We start from the raw sequence: 13,549 nt of genomic DNA, 5'->3' as shown, positions 1-13,549 counted from the left end.
AGTTGAGCTGGCAATCCATCTTAACAATATCTGTTTGCTGATTACTATGAAGATTTACATCATTTCTCAGAAAATGACTGCAGCCAAGATAGTCACATACTTAGTACTTCTTATTGGAATGTTCAATGTAATCCCTGAAGTTTGTTTGTATGGCTTCGTTCAAGGCCTATTCCATTCCAGATTAGTAAAGGATATTATTTGTTCAGGTAGAGGAGAAAGGCATCAGGGTTTTCTAATTATTTGTACCTTTTCTGCATAGGCCTCTAATTGTTGTTTTTTCTTATGTCGTCGCTGTCGTGACAGGAAAGGTTCATGATCAGATCCTTGGGGCTGAAAACAATCGGTGCTTTCATTCTGAATTTTACCTCTATTTTCTGTGGGGCTTCCACAGATGGCTTCATCCTAAGAACACAAAATACAGTATATGCTGCCCAAGCTCAAGTATAGACAGATGGTTGAAATGGCCATCATGAATTCGTAAGTACCACTTTTCTAACCAAAGTTACTTTCAATTATGTAGTCAGTCATCTATAACAGGGGTCATCAACCCCCAGTCTGAGGCCCGGCAGGCCTCGACAGCAGGCCGTCGGTGGCCACGCCTGCCTCTCCCAAAGCAGCCACTTCGCTTGTGGCCCGGCTAGCTTCTTGCTGCTAGAGGGGGGGGAGGCAGGCGCGGCCGCTGGCACGCTGGTGGACACAAATGCGCATGCGTGGAGCTGCCGCGCATGCGCGTTAGCACCCCCCCGGTGGTGAAAATGCGCATGTGCGGCAGCTCTTCCTCACCCCCGGAGGCGGTCCTTAACCTTCAAAAGGTTGGGGACTGCTGATCTATAAGGCAATTTTGCATTACCTTTAACTTCTTCAAAAGGTAAAATACAAAAGGCCAGAATCCAAAAATCCATTCAACTAGGCCCAGTGCCCAGGGCTTGTATTTCTTGTTTAAAAAAAACACCATCTGCTACATGGAATGTCTAGGATTTAATGCTCATTGACCACTGATGCAGGAGAGATACAATTTTTGCTGGTTCCTGCCTTTCACTGAAAACCCCTACAGTATTCCTGGAGGCCCTTGTGCCCTAGTCTGCTTTTGAGGGGCATGATGAGCTGCAGAGCACAGTAGACTAGTTCCATTCTGTGGGTAAGCAGAACTCACTGCACTTTCTAAATAACCTTATTTACATTTGTAAAGGCAGCTGGACCAACTGTGGGGACTCTAACAATTAAAGGGAATTTGAGGTGTCTTCTCTGTCCTAAAATCATCAAGCAGGACTTCAGATTGAGAATATTACCTAATATTAATATTCCCCCACCCTGAGTAATGCTGAACATGCTACTCCTCTCAGTTCTGTTCAATACCAACCCCCTTTTAAAATCCCTTTCTAATTTCAAAAGCAGTTTGCGATACGATGAACAGTTTGCTGTTGAACTAGCTTGAAGTGTATCATTGGTTTTGATATTTTACTGCTTGTTCTGTTGTGATGTTCTACTTGCTGTGAGAAACAAAGTAATAAAAGCAAAAAATTCTTTCATTCCCAGTTGGATCCTTCTGTTGTGTGCTTCATCTTCCCAGAAAGATAAAGATACAGACTCAGGTTTCCATTTTATCTTAGCAAACTTGCTCAACATCCTAACATCACAACAGAACAAGCAGTAAAATATCAAAACTCTAATTGCTGATATCCTTGTGTAGCTTTAAAGCGGAACACAATCCCAGTTTGAGTGGGTAGCTGTGTTGGTCTGAAGCAATAGAAGGCTGATTCCAGTGGCATCTTTAAGACCAATCAAGTTTAATTCTGGGTATCAGCTGTCACAAAGTTTCCATTATGTCTCCCAAAGAACATGATGTTCTACTGAATAAAATCTGGTTAGGGTCTACAACCCATCCAACAAAAGAGGGAGCCGCCCTTGCTGCGATGGAGGGAGACAGAGAGAGCTGCCCCAAACTGCACACCAGCCCTGCTTCCCTTCTAAGAATGAGCCCTAATTACCTGTTATGCCTCCTGCTGCGAGGCACACCGAGACACACACAGTGAGAGGGAGAGAGAGATCTGTACCTCCCTGTGTCCCCTGGGTCCTAGCGCCCATTGCATTCCTGGTTGCAATGGGCTTTCTTCCTAGTTGTAAAATAAAAATGTAAAGAAAAACTGAGAGTATATATTACAAACAATGGCTAGGATTCAAAGGGGGTTTGAAAGCAATGTGGGGTATCCAAGCAAGCTCTGAGCTTGCATTTTTTGAACATCAGCCCCCTACATTGTCCAGCAAACCACTTTGGAAAGACCAAAAAAACATTCTTCTTGCTTTGTGATGCAGTATAAAAGGACTTAAACACCCTCTGTGATTTTTAAAAATCATACAAACCCTGCCCAAGATCCTAGATGATCCCTGCCTAGTCAATTATTTATACCTCTGGCAATTTCTTACTGGCTTTAAACTTGTTGAGCTTTGCTATTTCAAAGGCATTCTACTGTAAAAGCATGCATTACAAATAATTACTTGATCACTTGTGTTTCGGGCCTCTGAAACAGGCTGAAGAAGTTTCATGGGGTCATTGTTATTATCCATGTCACCAGCAACCATCTTCTTAAAATCTACATTTTCCTTCTTGGAGTACAGTGTTGTGACTTTCCGCAATTTGTCTTCCTTAAACGGTGGCCCATTTATTGCTATGTCAGGCTTTGGTTGGCTGGGAAAACGTGAACGCTTAGTTTTGTTATCCTCTTCTGAATATTCATTTTTTGAGTTCCTTTTTTCCAGTGGAACAATAACTATGTCCACTTTGCTCATGGTTGCTATAGAGACATCTGTGCTATTAAAACCATTCTTGTTTATATTTTTCTCAGGTTCAGCTGCCAGTTTTTCTGAGGGAGAAACTTCATAGGTTTTATTGTTAATTAAACATTTATCTTCATTCTGTAAATTAAAAAAAACACTGAAAATGAATTCATGGATTTTATGAACAATGTTATTTGTTTTCAAAAGCAATGCAATAACTTAATAGGGCTAGGTGATCCCAAACAGGGTATGTCTGCTGCGCATAAAAGTTATGCTTTATACCTTACACCAGAGCAGAGCATTAAAAAATGTGAAACTATATCTGTGCCAACAGAAGCATGAGAATTACAACAGAACCCTCCTGCTGAATCACTCCACTAAGCCATCTGCTATTGCTTAGAACACGGGGCTGGCAGTTACTTTTCATCCACTCATGCTTCATTGCATGCCAGAGCCAAGCTGTGATAGAAATTCAGGCCAAGAACTTTCATAAAGAGAATCATGAGACACAACTATGGCTGCGTACAAGATAGCCTGACAATGTTGCCTTAAATAACAATCTACATCCATTTTAATGTTACCCAAATTGGCAACAGCTATGGCAAATACTCTATGCACAGAGCTGAAATGGAACTTACTCCTTTACATTTCTGTAGATGCTCGCCAGGAAGTTTCTGGGATATTACATTTCCGTTTTTCAGTTCAGCATTCCCTGAGGCTACTGAAGAGCTCTGGGGCTTGACATCGGACAGTTTCTTATGATTTTTTGAGGTTTTTCTTTGAGGCAAAAGAAATCAGATACAAATATTAAGGTTGCCTAGATTAAATATATATTTTTTATTGTTTGTCCCATCTTACAGTCAAGTCAACTCCCAAGGTACAGATTTACAAAATATGGTACATTGAACGTATGTATCTTTACCATTCTACAATCACTAAGACCTAACAACATCAACTACACCAGTGGTCCCCAACCATTTTATCACCGGGGACCAGTCAACGTTTGACAATTTTACTGAGGCCTGGTAGTCTTTTGCCGGTAGTCTTTTGCCTAGGGACATTGCAGCCGCCTGAGCCCATGCTCCACTTGCTTTCCCACTGGTGCCCCTGACTTCCCGCTGCCCGCTGGGGGGCGCTACCATTATTCTTTATTCTTATTAACCCTGCCTATATGTAACATTTAAGGAAAGCTGTCTAAAATGTAGGTGTACAATTACATATTAGCCTCTCAGTTCCTGTCTGCACCCAGAACATGTTGACCTTGGGGCTACCACTGAACTCAAACTTCTGTTTGTTAACTCGATGGAGGGCCATTCACAAGATTCTGACAACTACCTCAATCCTATCTCAGCTATAATTGCCCAGTTAATTATGCAGCTAAGGCTTTCTGGCAATTAACACCTCCCCTTACCCTTTCTCTACCTATATATTTGGCTGCGGAAAATCTGTTCCCTTATATCTGAAGAAGTGTCCTTGCACATGAATGCTTATATCTTGAATAAAACTTTGTTGGTCTTAAAGGCACCACTGGACTCAAACTTTGTTTTACCATCCCATTGCTTGTTATGCCAACAGTCATGTACACATGAGACTAGAATTATTACTCTTAAGAACTGCCTAATTGGACCAGTGGTCCATCTACCCCAGTATTCTATCTCCAACAACAGGTAGCCATGAACCATAACCACACCCTGCTTGCTACCACTATCCAGCAATTCTAATTCAATGTAATTTCAGCTAGACAATTCATTGTAATTACAGCTAATATCCAGTGAAACACCTATATTTTATAAAGTGATCTAAATTAGTAGCCATGTAACATACATGATTGTGTATTTTAGAAGTTAAATATTTTATTTAGGAGAGTACTCCACTTGGGCCATTTCTCACAGGAGCCATGTATAATTATGAGATCTGAAAACATTCTTTGGTTTTTCAGATACCTGTTCTGCACAGGTATAACTGTTTATCTAACATTCAAAACAGACTAAAAACAGAGGATGATTTTCATTATTCCCAAGTATGTTGTCATCTCCCTGCAGATCATGACATCTGCAAAGATGGACCACCCATGTTTCTTCATACTCAGGTTAACTCCTAGGTTTGGGAAAGGGGGGAAATCTATAAACAAGGTGGGAATTTAAATACATCTTACGCTTTTGTGGCTTCCAAAAACAGAGAGATTTGGTACTTGATATACGGTGTCCTCAGTATGCTTCTCACACTAGGCCTTTCTTCTGGCTTTTTACTAAGCATAGTTCTTATTAGTTCTTTCAGCTGAGTACTATAATCTTTTGGCATTGGTGGGAGCTGTTAAAAAAAATGTGGTGTTAACAATGGTTTTCCATGGTCCGGGCTTGCATATAAGGCAAGAATAAGCAGGTGCAATAAACTAACAAAACTTATCTTCCTTCATACCCATACATACATGAAGGGAGGCAGGTTACTACATCTTCAAATCAGTATACGTAACAAAGCAGCAGGCTGGAAATGCAGTGAGGTGGTCCCTGGCCCTGCTGGTATTAGTGGGCCATGTTTGGAAAACTTGTGCTAAATGGTTATAAGCTAACTTTATAGGAAACTGGACCCCTAACCCCTTAAGTAGTATAAACCAATCTGTAACCACTTGGTGAGTGGTATCATATTTGGTTAAGGGCCAAGGGGTGGAGAGTGGGTGGGGCTGGTCTGGGTGAGGGCCCAATCGGAAGGCGCAAAGTGCCTTCCGATTGGGCCCTCACCCGGACAGGTCAGAGTTCTAGCCAGTCGGGAGGGCCAAAGCGCCTCCCGCCCTGCCCCCCCCCACAGAGAGTGCAGGCCCTTCCTCACCGGGATTCCGATGACAGGACCTCCAGTGAGGAGGGGAGGGTGCCAGCCATGTCTTCCCCGAGTACTGCCAAGCACTCCCGCGATCTGAAAAGACGATGGGTGTGCTTGGCAGGCCACGGGGAAGATGCAGGGGTGCTTCTGTGCTGCGGGGAAGCCACGGGGTGCTTCTGGGCCCAGTGGGGAAAGCCACGGATGGCCGGGGGGGAGGGGGGAAAGAGGCCTTCCCCCCAGGCCAAGAAGCATGCCCATGGCCTCGAATAAGCCCCAGGTGTGCTTCTGAGCCCTGGGGGAAAGTTGTGCTTTGGACAGGGCGGGGGGGGGTCCAGGGGAAGGGGGAAGGAGGCCTTCCCCCCAGGCCCAGAAGCACATCCGCAGCCTCGAAGAGGCTCCAGGATTGCTTCTGGCCCCGGGGTGGAAGGCCGCGCCACGGCCGGGGGGTGGGGGTGGGGGGGAAGGAGGCTTTCCGCCCAGGACCAGAAGTGCTCCTGCAGCCTCCTTGAGGTTGGGTGGGGGGGGGAGGCCTTCCCCCTGGACCCAAAAGAACACCCACGGCTTCAACGAAGCCCCGGGTTTGCTTCTGGGCCCGGGGGGAAGGCCACACCCAGGGGGGAGGGGGGAAAGGAAGCCTTTCCCCTGGGCCCAGAAGCACACCCATGGCCTTAAGAGGCCCCGGGTGTCCTTCTGGGCCTGGGGGGAAGGCTGCGCCACAGCTGGGGGTTCAGGTGGGGGGAAAGGAGGCCTTCCCCTGGGCCTAGAAGCACTTGTATTTACAAGTCCAACAGGCTTTAAATCTAGTCTAGTCAATAACATAATTCAAAAGGTGATTCTTGAAAAAAGCAAGACTTCCCCCCCATCCCATCCAGATATAATTAAGTTATATTGCTTTGATATTCAAAGGTACAGTCTCAAGCTTTTCATCTTGGCCTGGGAACAGCAGAAGCATGGTGAGCTTTTGACAGGTAACTCTCCCCATTTTACTCTTTGATACTTGGATGGCATATCAGGAAACTGGCTATTGATTTAAATTCATGACATGGCTGAACACTGATGTTTAATCTGTCAGGCTGATTGATCCAGAGGTGGCCATTTCTCTTGACACCTGGCACAGTTGGAATTATTAGGTTACTAAGAACCGCAATGCAGTTCTACAGTTTAAGAAGCATGCAATAGTGCCATCTCATTCTCACATGTAACAGCAAGCCTAAGCATGTATATTTAAAGTAACGTTTTATTCAGAAAAGCAGCTTGTCTTTATACAGCGGCGGTTTTCGACCAAAGAGTCACAACCCCTAGGGGGTCAACCGAGGCCACCATACAGCTGCCAGCAGTGGGTGGGAGCTGGGAGGGAAGGGGAGGCAAGCCCCAGACTAGGCACTGTGGGTGGAGGGCCACCTCCATGGGGAGGCAGTGAGGAAGGCCTGGGAGAGAGGGGGACTCACAATGTGAGGCCATACTGCCGGTTACCCGCCTGCATGTGGCCTACGTCCACCTCTAAGCATTGTGCTCGTGTGGCTACATGCGCAGGCAGGCAGAGGAACAGCCAGGCCTCACCTGCACCACCTTTAAGCCTCCCACTCAGGTGGCTGCGGGCAGGCAGGGGGAACAGCCAGGCCTTGTCCACGCTGCCCTCAGGTCTCCCACTCAGACGGCTGTACCAGCAGGTAGTAGGGGCACCACTGGACAGAAGGGGTGGAACAGCCCCAGCGTTGCCTATGTCGCCTCTCTTTCCTTCCTTCCCCCTTCCTCCCTCCATTCCCCCTTTCCTTTCCTTCCTGATGCTTCGACCCCCTTTGGGTTGAAAACCACTGTCATACAGGAACCTCTAAAGCAGGGTGGGAATGGGTTTTCCAGACCCCATATTGTTATAAACCATATCTACAGCCAATGGCCTAGCTCTTGGGTACATGGTGGGTAGCATACTCCTAGTGTACTACATGGCATGCATAAGAACAAACTGTGTTCCCATGAACTGAAGAATACAGATTGTGCTGTTTTCTTTTACGTGCCATAGAGTCCTATTCATGTGTATCAGCGGTATGAAGAGAATGGGCCAGCTAGTCCAATTACGATCCTTCCACTATGTGTAATCAGAACATCTGTTTAGATTATTCTGCTGAGTTCCAAAATATTGTGTTATGTTAACATTAATACTGATAACATCATAGTGCTGAAGTTAATCTAGCAAAACAGAATCCTTGTAAATGCTTTATTAATTTTACCCAAGAAAAAAATACTAATGATTGCTTTATGTCAACACAACCATATGCATCCGTGGAAAAGGCGAGGTGTTGTCTAAATTTTGTAAAACTAGTTAAAAATTGCACATTTAAATCCCAAAATCTTGAAATAAATTTATTAACCCATATACATGGTATCTTACAAGGATTCCCTTGAGATTTTATACAGGAAAGGATATAGCATTGTATTATAGCAACCCAGTTTAGCATCATTAGATTTTGCAACTGTGGTTCCTGAGCACTTTGGGATACAAAAGAAAAGGAGCCACTCCTGTACACATGAAATTCTACATGTGTCCAAAGCTCTAAGGTTTTTGGATCCATGTTTACCATAGCAAAATGATACAGAAAGTTTACCTTTCCTTCAATAATTCGGTACACTAAGGAATTCATGTCTTTAGCATTGAAAGCATGCTTCAGTGTTGCCATCTCATAGACACAGCAACCCAAAGCCCAAACATCAGACTGTAGAAGTAAAAAGAGAGACAAAGACAAGGAATATGTTCTGAAAACTCTTTGTAAAAGAACCACACCAGCATCTACAATTAGGGCAGAAGCAGGGGCACTATAATAAAATATAAACTTTAGTATCTCAGTAGGTTATCTAGTACAAAACATTTATCATGGTATAAATATCATATCACTAGTTCATAAAGGCTGAATGTGAAGAAACCTAGCCTAAGCAGAAAACCCACTATTAAAAATAATTCAAATCTAAAAATTTTAAAGAGTTTGTGCTATTTTAATTCAAAAGAGAGTCACTTGCTAAGAACATGTTGCATCCCAAGAAAATAAAACCTCTGGAGAAGGGCAGGGTATAAATGTAAAAATTAATTAATTAATAAAACATTTTGATTTTTGGTCCTTTAACAGGGATTTGAGTCTTGTGCTGAGATCTGCAGTGGAACAGCAATATAATCATCATTCCAATGTATCCCAGTGCTGAATAACTACCCACATAAAAGAGCTGGATCAGTAATAAATCCCCATAATATAATTTCTGACAAGATATAGGATTGTCATTCCCTCTTTTTGCCAGTGGCAAAGCTGGTAGGACACAATCCTATACATACAGCTTACGGAACCCCAGTAATATAATACTTTCTAGCTCACAAACATACCGATTGCACTAATCTAATTCACTCTTTTCATTAAGAGTCAGCCACGTTGACAGTTCAGATCAGCCACTATAACAGTCCAGGAAAAGAACACGCGCATCTCATTGGACAGTGAGAGGAGTGATTGAACAAAAGGCTCATGAAGTAAAAAGGCACACTGAAATAACTGATCAATAACGATTATACTTTACCTTATAGTTGTAAGGCTTGTTTGAGAACAGTTCAGGGCTCATATAGTATGGTGTGCCTATGAGAGTACTAGCCATGTCATACTTATTTTCCAGCACTCTAGCTATTCCCAGATCTCCCACTTTGATGATATTTGAACGTGTCAGGAAAACATTTTGAGTTTTGAGATCTCTGTGTAGAATGTGCTTTTCATGCAAATACTGAAAAATATAATATTGGCACTCACAACATGTTCTGCTAATAAATGTTTGACACTTAAGCAACAGACACTACATATCTGAGCTATCTTGAGCATTTTTTAAAAGCTGGAGCTAACTATCTCAACTAAATCAACAAATAATGCCAAGAGCATCCAATAATGCCATATAAACACAAAAAGTATATCACAGTGAAACACACTAATTTTTTTAAAGTGCTAGAGTGCAGAAATTAGACTGGAGAGAGCTGGGGTCAAACTCTTGTTGAGCCTTGACACTTGTTGAATGGCTTTGGGCAAATTGCTGTCTCACAACCTATCTTACCTCCTACTGTTGTTGCAAGGATAAAACACATGTCTTTCATGTATGCCAGTGGTCCCCAACCCCCGGTCCGGGGACCGGTGCCGGTCCGTGGATCAATCAGTACCGGGCCGCGGCTCCTCCTTGTCCTCCTCCTGGGCTGCTGCCTCAGGGGCTGCCCTGCCACTCTGCCACCAGCTCACCTTTGGTGCTCTCCAGTGGCCGCCATGGCTGGGGCTCCCCCTCGGCGCAGCACTGTGCAGCTACTGCTGGCAGCGCCCCCCAGCAGGCAGTGGGAAGCCAGGGGCGCCGGCGGGAAAGAATGTGGAGCAGGGGCTCAGGTAGCAGCAGCAACGTCCCTCGGCAAAAGAATATCCCCCCTCCCCGGGCCTCAGTAAAATTGTCAAGCGTTGACCGGTCCCTGGTGATAAAAAGGTTGGGGACCACTGATGTATACTACAATAGGGGAGAGAGGAACAATAGAATACAAATAAAGCCATTTGTTTATATATTTTAAAATGTATATCCTGCCTTCTCTCCAATACATATTTGGTATAAATATACCAATAAACTTAATTCAAACTGAACCAAACACTAAAATACAACCTCATTACAAATAGTGATGCTATGCATGTTGCAGGGAACCTGTTCAGTGGGTGAACATGTTCAACACTTACAATCTGAGTGTGTCTATCAAATATATGCACAGCTTATACATCAAGCAATTAAACCAGCTGCCAAACAATTTTGCAGCTGCCTGATAGTCCCTTAATCAGCTGGCAATCAAGTTCTGATCTCCAGTACTCTCCTGTATCTTAGCCTTGTGCTGGGAGCTGCTGGGGATCAACAGAGAATGGACATCTGATCACATACCCCCTCTAAAAATTGCTACAGTGATGTCATAGATCAGAAGTAACCACTGCAAAACTGTTTTTCTTCCCTCCCCTCTGAGCTGGGGGAGCAAAATCAATCTGCAAAAAAGAAAGGAGAAACAATTTATCTCCTTTTCTTTTCGAGCTATCTCCATCTTTTTTCTCATATCCTAACCTAACAGCCGGGGTGGGGAGAAGAAATGAGGAATCATCTGGACTTCTGACCACCCTATCCCATTCCCACCAAATTTGGCATATCTCAGCAACTCTAAGGTGCAGCAACCAGGATGGGAAGTTAGATGTATCCAACTCCCAGCTGATCTTGGCTTCTGAAGGCTCTAAGTGGCCTGAGAATAGATACAAACAGCCAAACAATCTGTCAGTTAATCAACTGCCTCATCATCAATGGCAAATGTAAGCCAAACTGGGAAATGTTTGAGGATCTTTAACGACAAAATTGCTGCCGCAGTCATGAAAAACACTACTGACCCTGCCAGTAGCAAAAAACACCAGCGTCACTGACAAAAAAGTAATTTATTTATTACAATCAAAGCCCTTTAAATATTGGACAGGAACTAATCATCAGGGATTTTTCTTATACATATTTCACTAAAATAATCAGATGTTCATTAGGAAGATAAATTGTGTTCACTATGTTATTCATTAGAAAACTATACTAGGCATCTCCACTGGTTTATCATATTTTTAAGAACCTTTTTTTTTTACTATCCAAAGGAGTCTCAAAGTAACTTACAATTGTCTTCCTTTCCTCTCCCCACAAATGACACCCTGTGAGGTAGGTGAAGCTGAGAGATCTCTGAGAGAACTGTGAATAGCACCCTGTGGAGGGGTGGGGAATCAAACCTGGATCTCCAGAATAGTGGCTGCTGCCCTTAACCACTACACCAAGCTGGCTCTCCAAAAGAAGAACCAAACCTGCCAGAATTACAATTTATAATATGGTAAATGGCTAAAATTCTAAAAAAAAGAATTTATAATACATTACCTGCAATGCCATAGCAATCTGGACAAACCATTCCACCACCTGATTCTCTAGCAAAAGTTTTCCTTTTTGATCTTTCAGCTTATGATACAGGTCCCCTCCTTCACAGAAGCCCATAACAATATAGAGAAGGCCATCTTCCCCCTCCCAGGACTCTCTGTAGGTGACTATATTGGGATGTTTTAGCTGTGACAACAGCTGGGCTTCTTGCTCTGCTGCTTTCCTCTCACGGCTGGATGCATGTTTAAGGTTCAGCTTTTTAATAACGTACTGCAGAGGAAGGAAAAAAGGGTTAGATTTTCTTTAAAATAAAGAACATCATGCAAAAGAATGCTGAGTCCTAAAAATCCCACATCTTATCCAAAGCATGCTATGTAGAAATTGTTCAATTAATTTCATTTGAAGTTTTATCCTCACTTCAATGTAAGTGTCCTGTTACAATTATTAAGACTCATTTATGTTTTACAAAATACTGATGATTTAATATTAACTTTTGATCTGGAGGTTATTTTGGAACCTGTCTAAAATTCTACAATGGACATAAAAAACAAGGATCTTAGAACATAGATCAATAATTAAAAACAGGATAATTGAATCCCCACTGATGGAACATTTTTAGACAAAACCCATACATTAGATGACATTAGGTTTGCAGTCCTTGGGAAATTTATATTGAATCAGTTCAGCTGGACTGATGTAAGAAGAACTCTTATGCAACAAGAATCATATTTTTACGTTAAGAACTTATAACCCATTTGGGATTAATCAGAATTGATTGCACCTGCTTTCTTTAAGTTTTACAGAGTAGAAGTTTTAAAATGACATACTTAAAATGACATACTGTATTTAAATACAATTTGAGTACTATAAATCTTATTAGCTTTAAATCAATTTCAGTACCAGTCTTGTTAATTTAACGCCTGTGTCATGGCCAGTGTATGATGAGTTCTTGAACCCAATGATGAGTTCTTGAACCCAATAAGGGAGGTTAAGTATGCAGATCTTAGGACTGCTTAGAAGGTTTGTTTCTTCCTTTGAAAGAAGGAGCCATGCTGCCAGATCAGTCTGATAGAAGATTAAGGCTGCATTCTGGATGGGTAATGTATAGTGCCTTATCATTATATCTTAATGATTTGTGTGTGGATAGCTGTGTTGTTTGGTGGTATATTGTGTTTTGACAGATTGCATGTAATTATCAAGCTTTGCTGCTGTATGAAGAAGCCTCTTGTGAAACAGGATTAACAAAACAGGAGCCTGTCAACATCTGTTTGTATGAACTTATATTTCCTAGCTTACTCGAGGTTGCTTGTGATGTCTATATGAGGACTTTAATTCAATCAGAACTGTAAAAGAAAAATAGATAGCATTGGTATAGAGCAGGCTTTCTCAACCAGAATTTTAGGAAACCTTGGTGTTTCTTGATAGCCCTGGAAGGGTTTCCTGAATGGGTGGGAATTAATTAATATATTTAAATTTTGTTAAACATTTATCGCTATGACCATGTTGACCCATTCACACACACACATGGCAAGTGATGGGCCTGGAAGGGGTGAGAAGGAGAGGGGCCCTGGGTGGGCGTGTACACAGCTACACTTCCCAACCATATTCTGCGCATTCGTGCCACTTATGGGGTTTCTCGAAACATGAAGAATGTTTCAGGGGGTTCTCAATAGTAAAGAAGTCAAGAAAAGCTGGTAGAGAGTGTAAAATTGTTGGCATTTTAATTTGTTGAATATGTGCATTACACTTTCATTAATTTTATGTAGCCTTGTATTGTGTTTTTGTTTTTACTTGTGTACTGTTCTAACACTGTGCTTGTGTTCAAAGCCTATATCATTTTTTAAGGTTGTGGCAGGCCAAAGATATTTTAGGATCAGTTACAATGGCATATATTGGCAGCAATGCAGTTGACGCATTATCTGCTCTACTGGGCAAGTATACCTATTTTGCAGTGGGGTCTGCTGGTAAAAAACATAGCAACACACGGGAGCAAGTATGCCACAGTTCATGATAAAGAGAGGTTGCAATGCAA

The 13,549-nt window shown here is 42.6% G+C and overlaps 1 protein-coding gene across 3 annotated transcripts in view; it reads right to left on the bottom strand.

Annotated features, from left to right (window-relative positions):
• The window catches only part of NEK4 (NIMA related kinase 4), a 29,094-nt gene that overhangs the window by 13,549 nt on the left and 1,996 nt on the right, over positions 1-13,549 (bottom strand). For 2 of the 3 annotated variants that reach the window (XM_077325802.1, XM_077325803.1), the window contains exons 2-8: positions 11,521-11,787; positions 9,148-9,345; positions 8,196-8,303; positions 4,931-5,085; positions 3,414-3,552; positions 2,497-2,913; positions 247-402 (exon numbers count right to left, since the gene is read on the bottom strand). In XM_077325802.1, coding sequence (XP_077181917.1) covers positions 247-402; positions 2,497-2,913; positions 3,414-3,552; positions 4,931-5,085; positions 8,196-8,303; positions 9,148-9,345; positions 11,521-11,787 — 1,440 coding nt within the window. Of the gene's footprint in view, positions 1-246; positions 403-2,496; positions 2,914-3,413; positions 3,553-4,930; positions 5,086-8,195; positions 8,304-9,147; positions 9,346-11,520; positions 11,788-12,813; positions 12,833-13,549 lie in introns of those variants that run through there. The other variant, XM_077325804.1, reaches the window with a different exon arrangement.

This window comes from Paroedura picta, chromosome 3 (assembly GCF_049243985.1).
Source record: "Paroedura picta isolate Pp20150507F chromosome 3, Ppicta_v3.0, whole genome shotgun sequence".
NCBI lineage: Eukaryota > Metazoa > Chordata > Lepidosauria > Squamata > Gekkonidae > Paroedura > Paroedura picta.
Note: the sequence above shows the minus strand (reverse complement) of the source record. Positions and strands in the feature narration are given on the sequence as shown.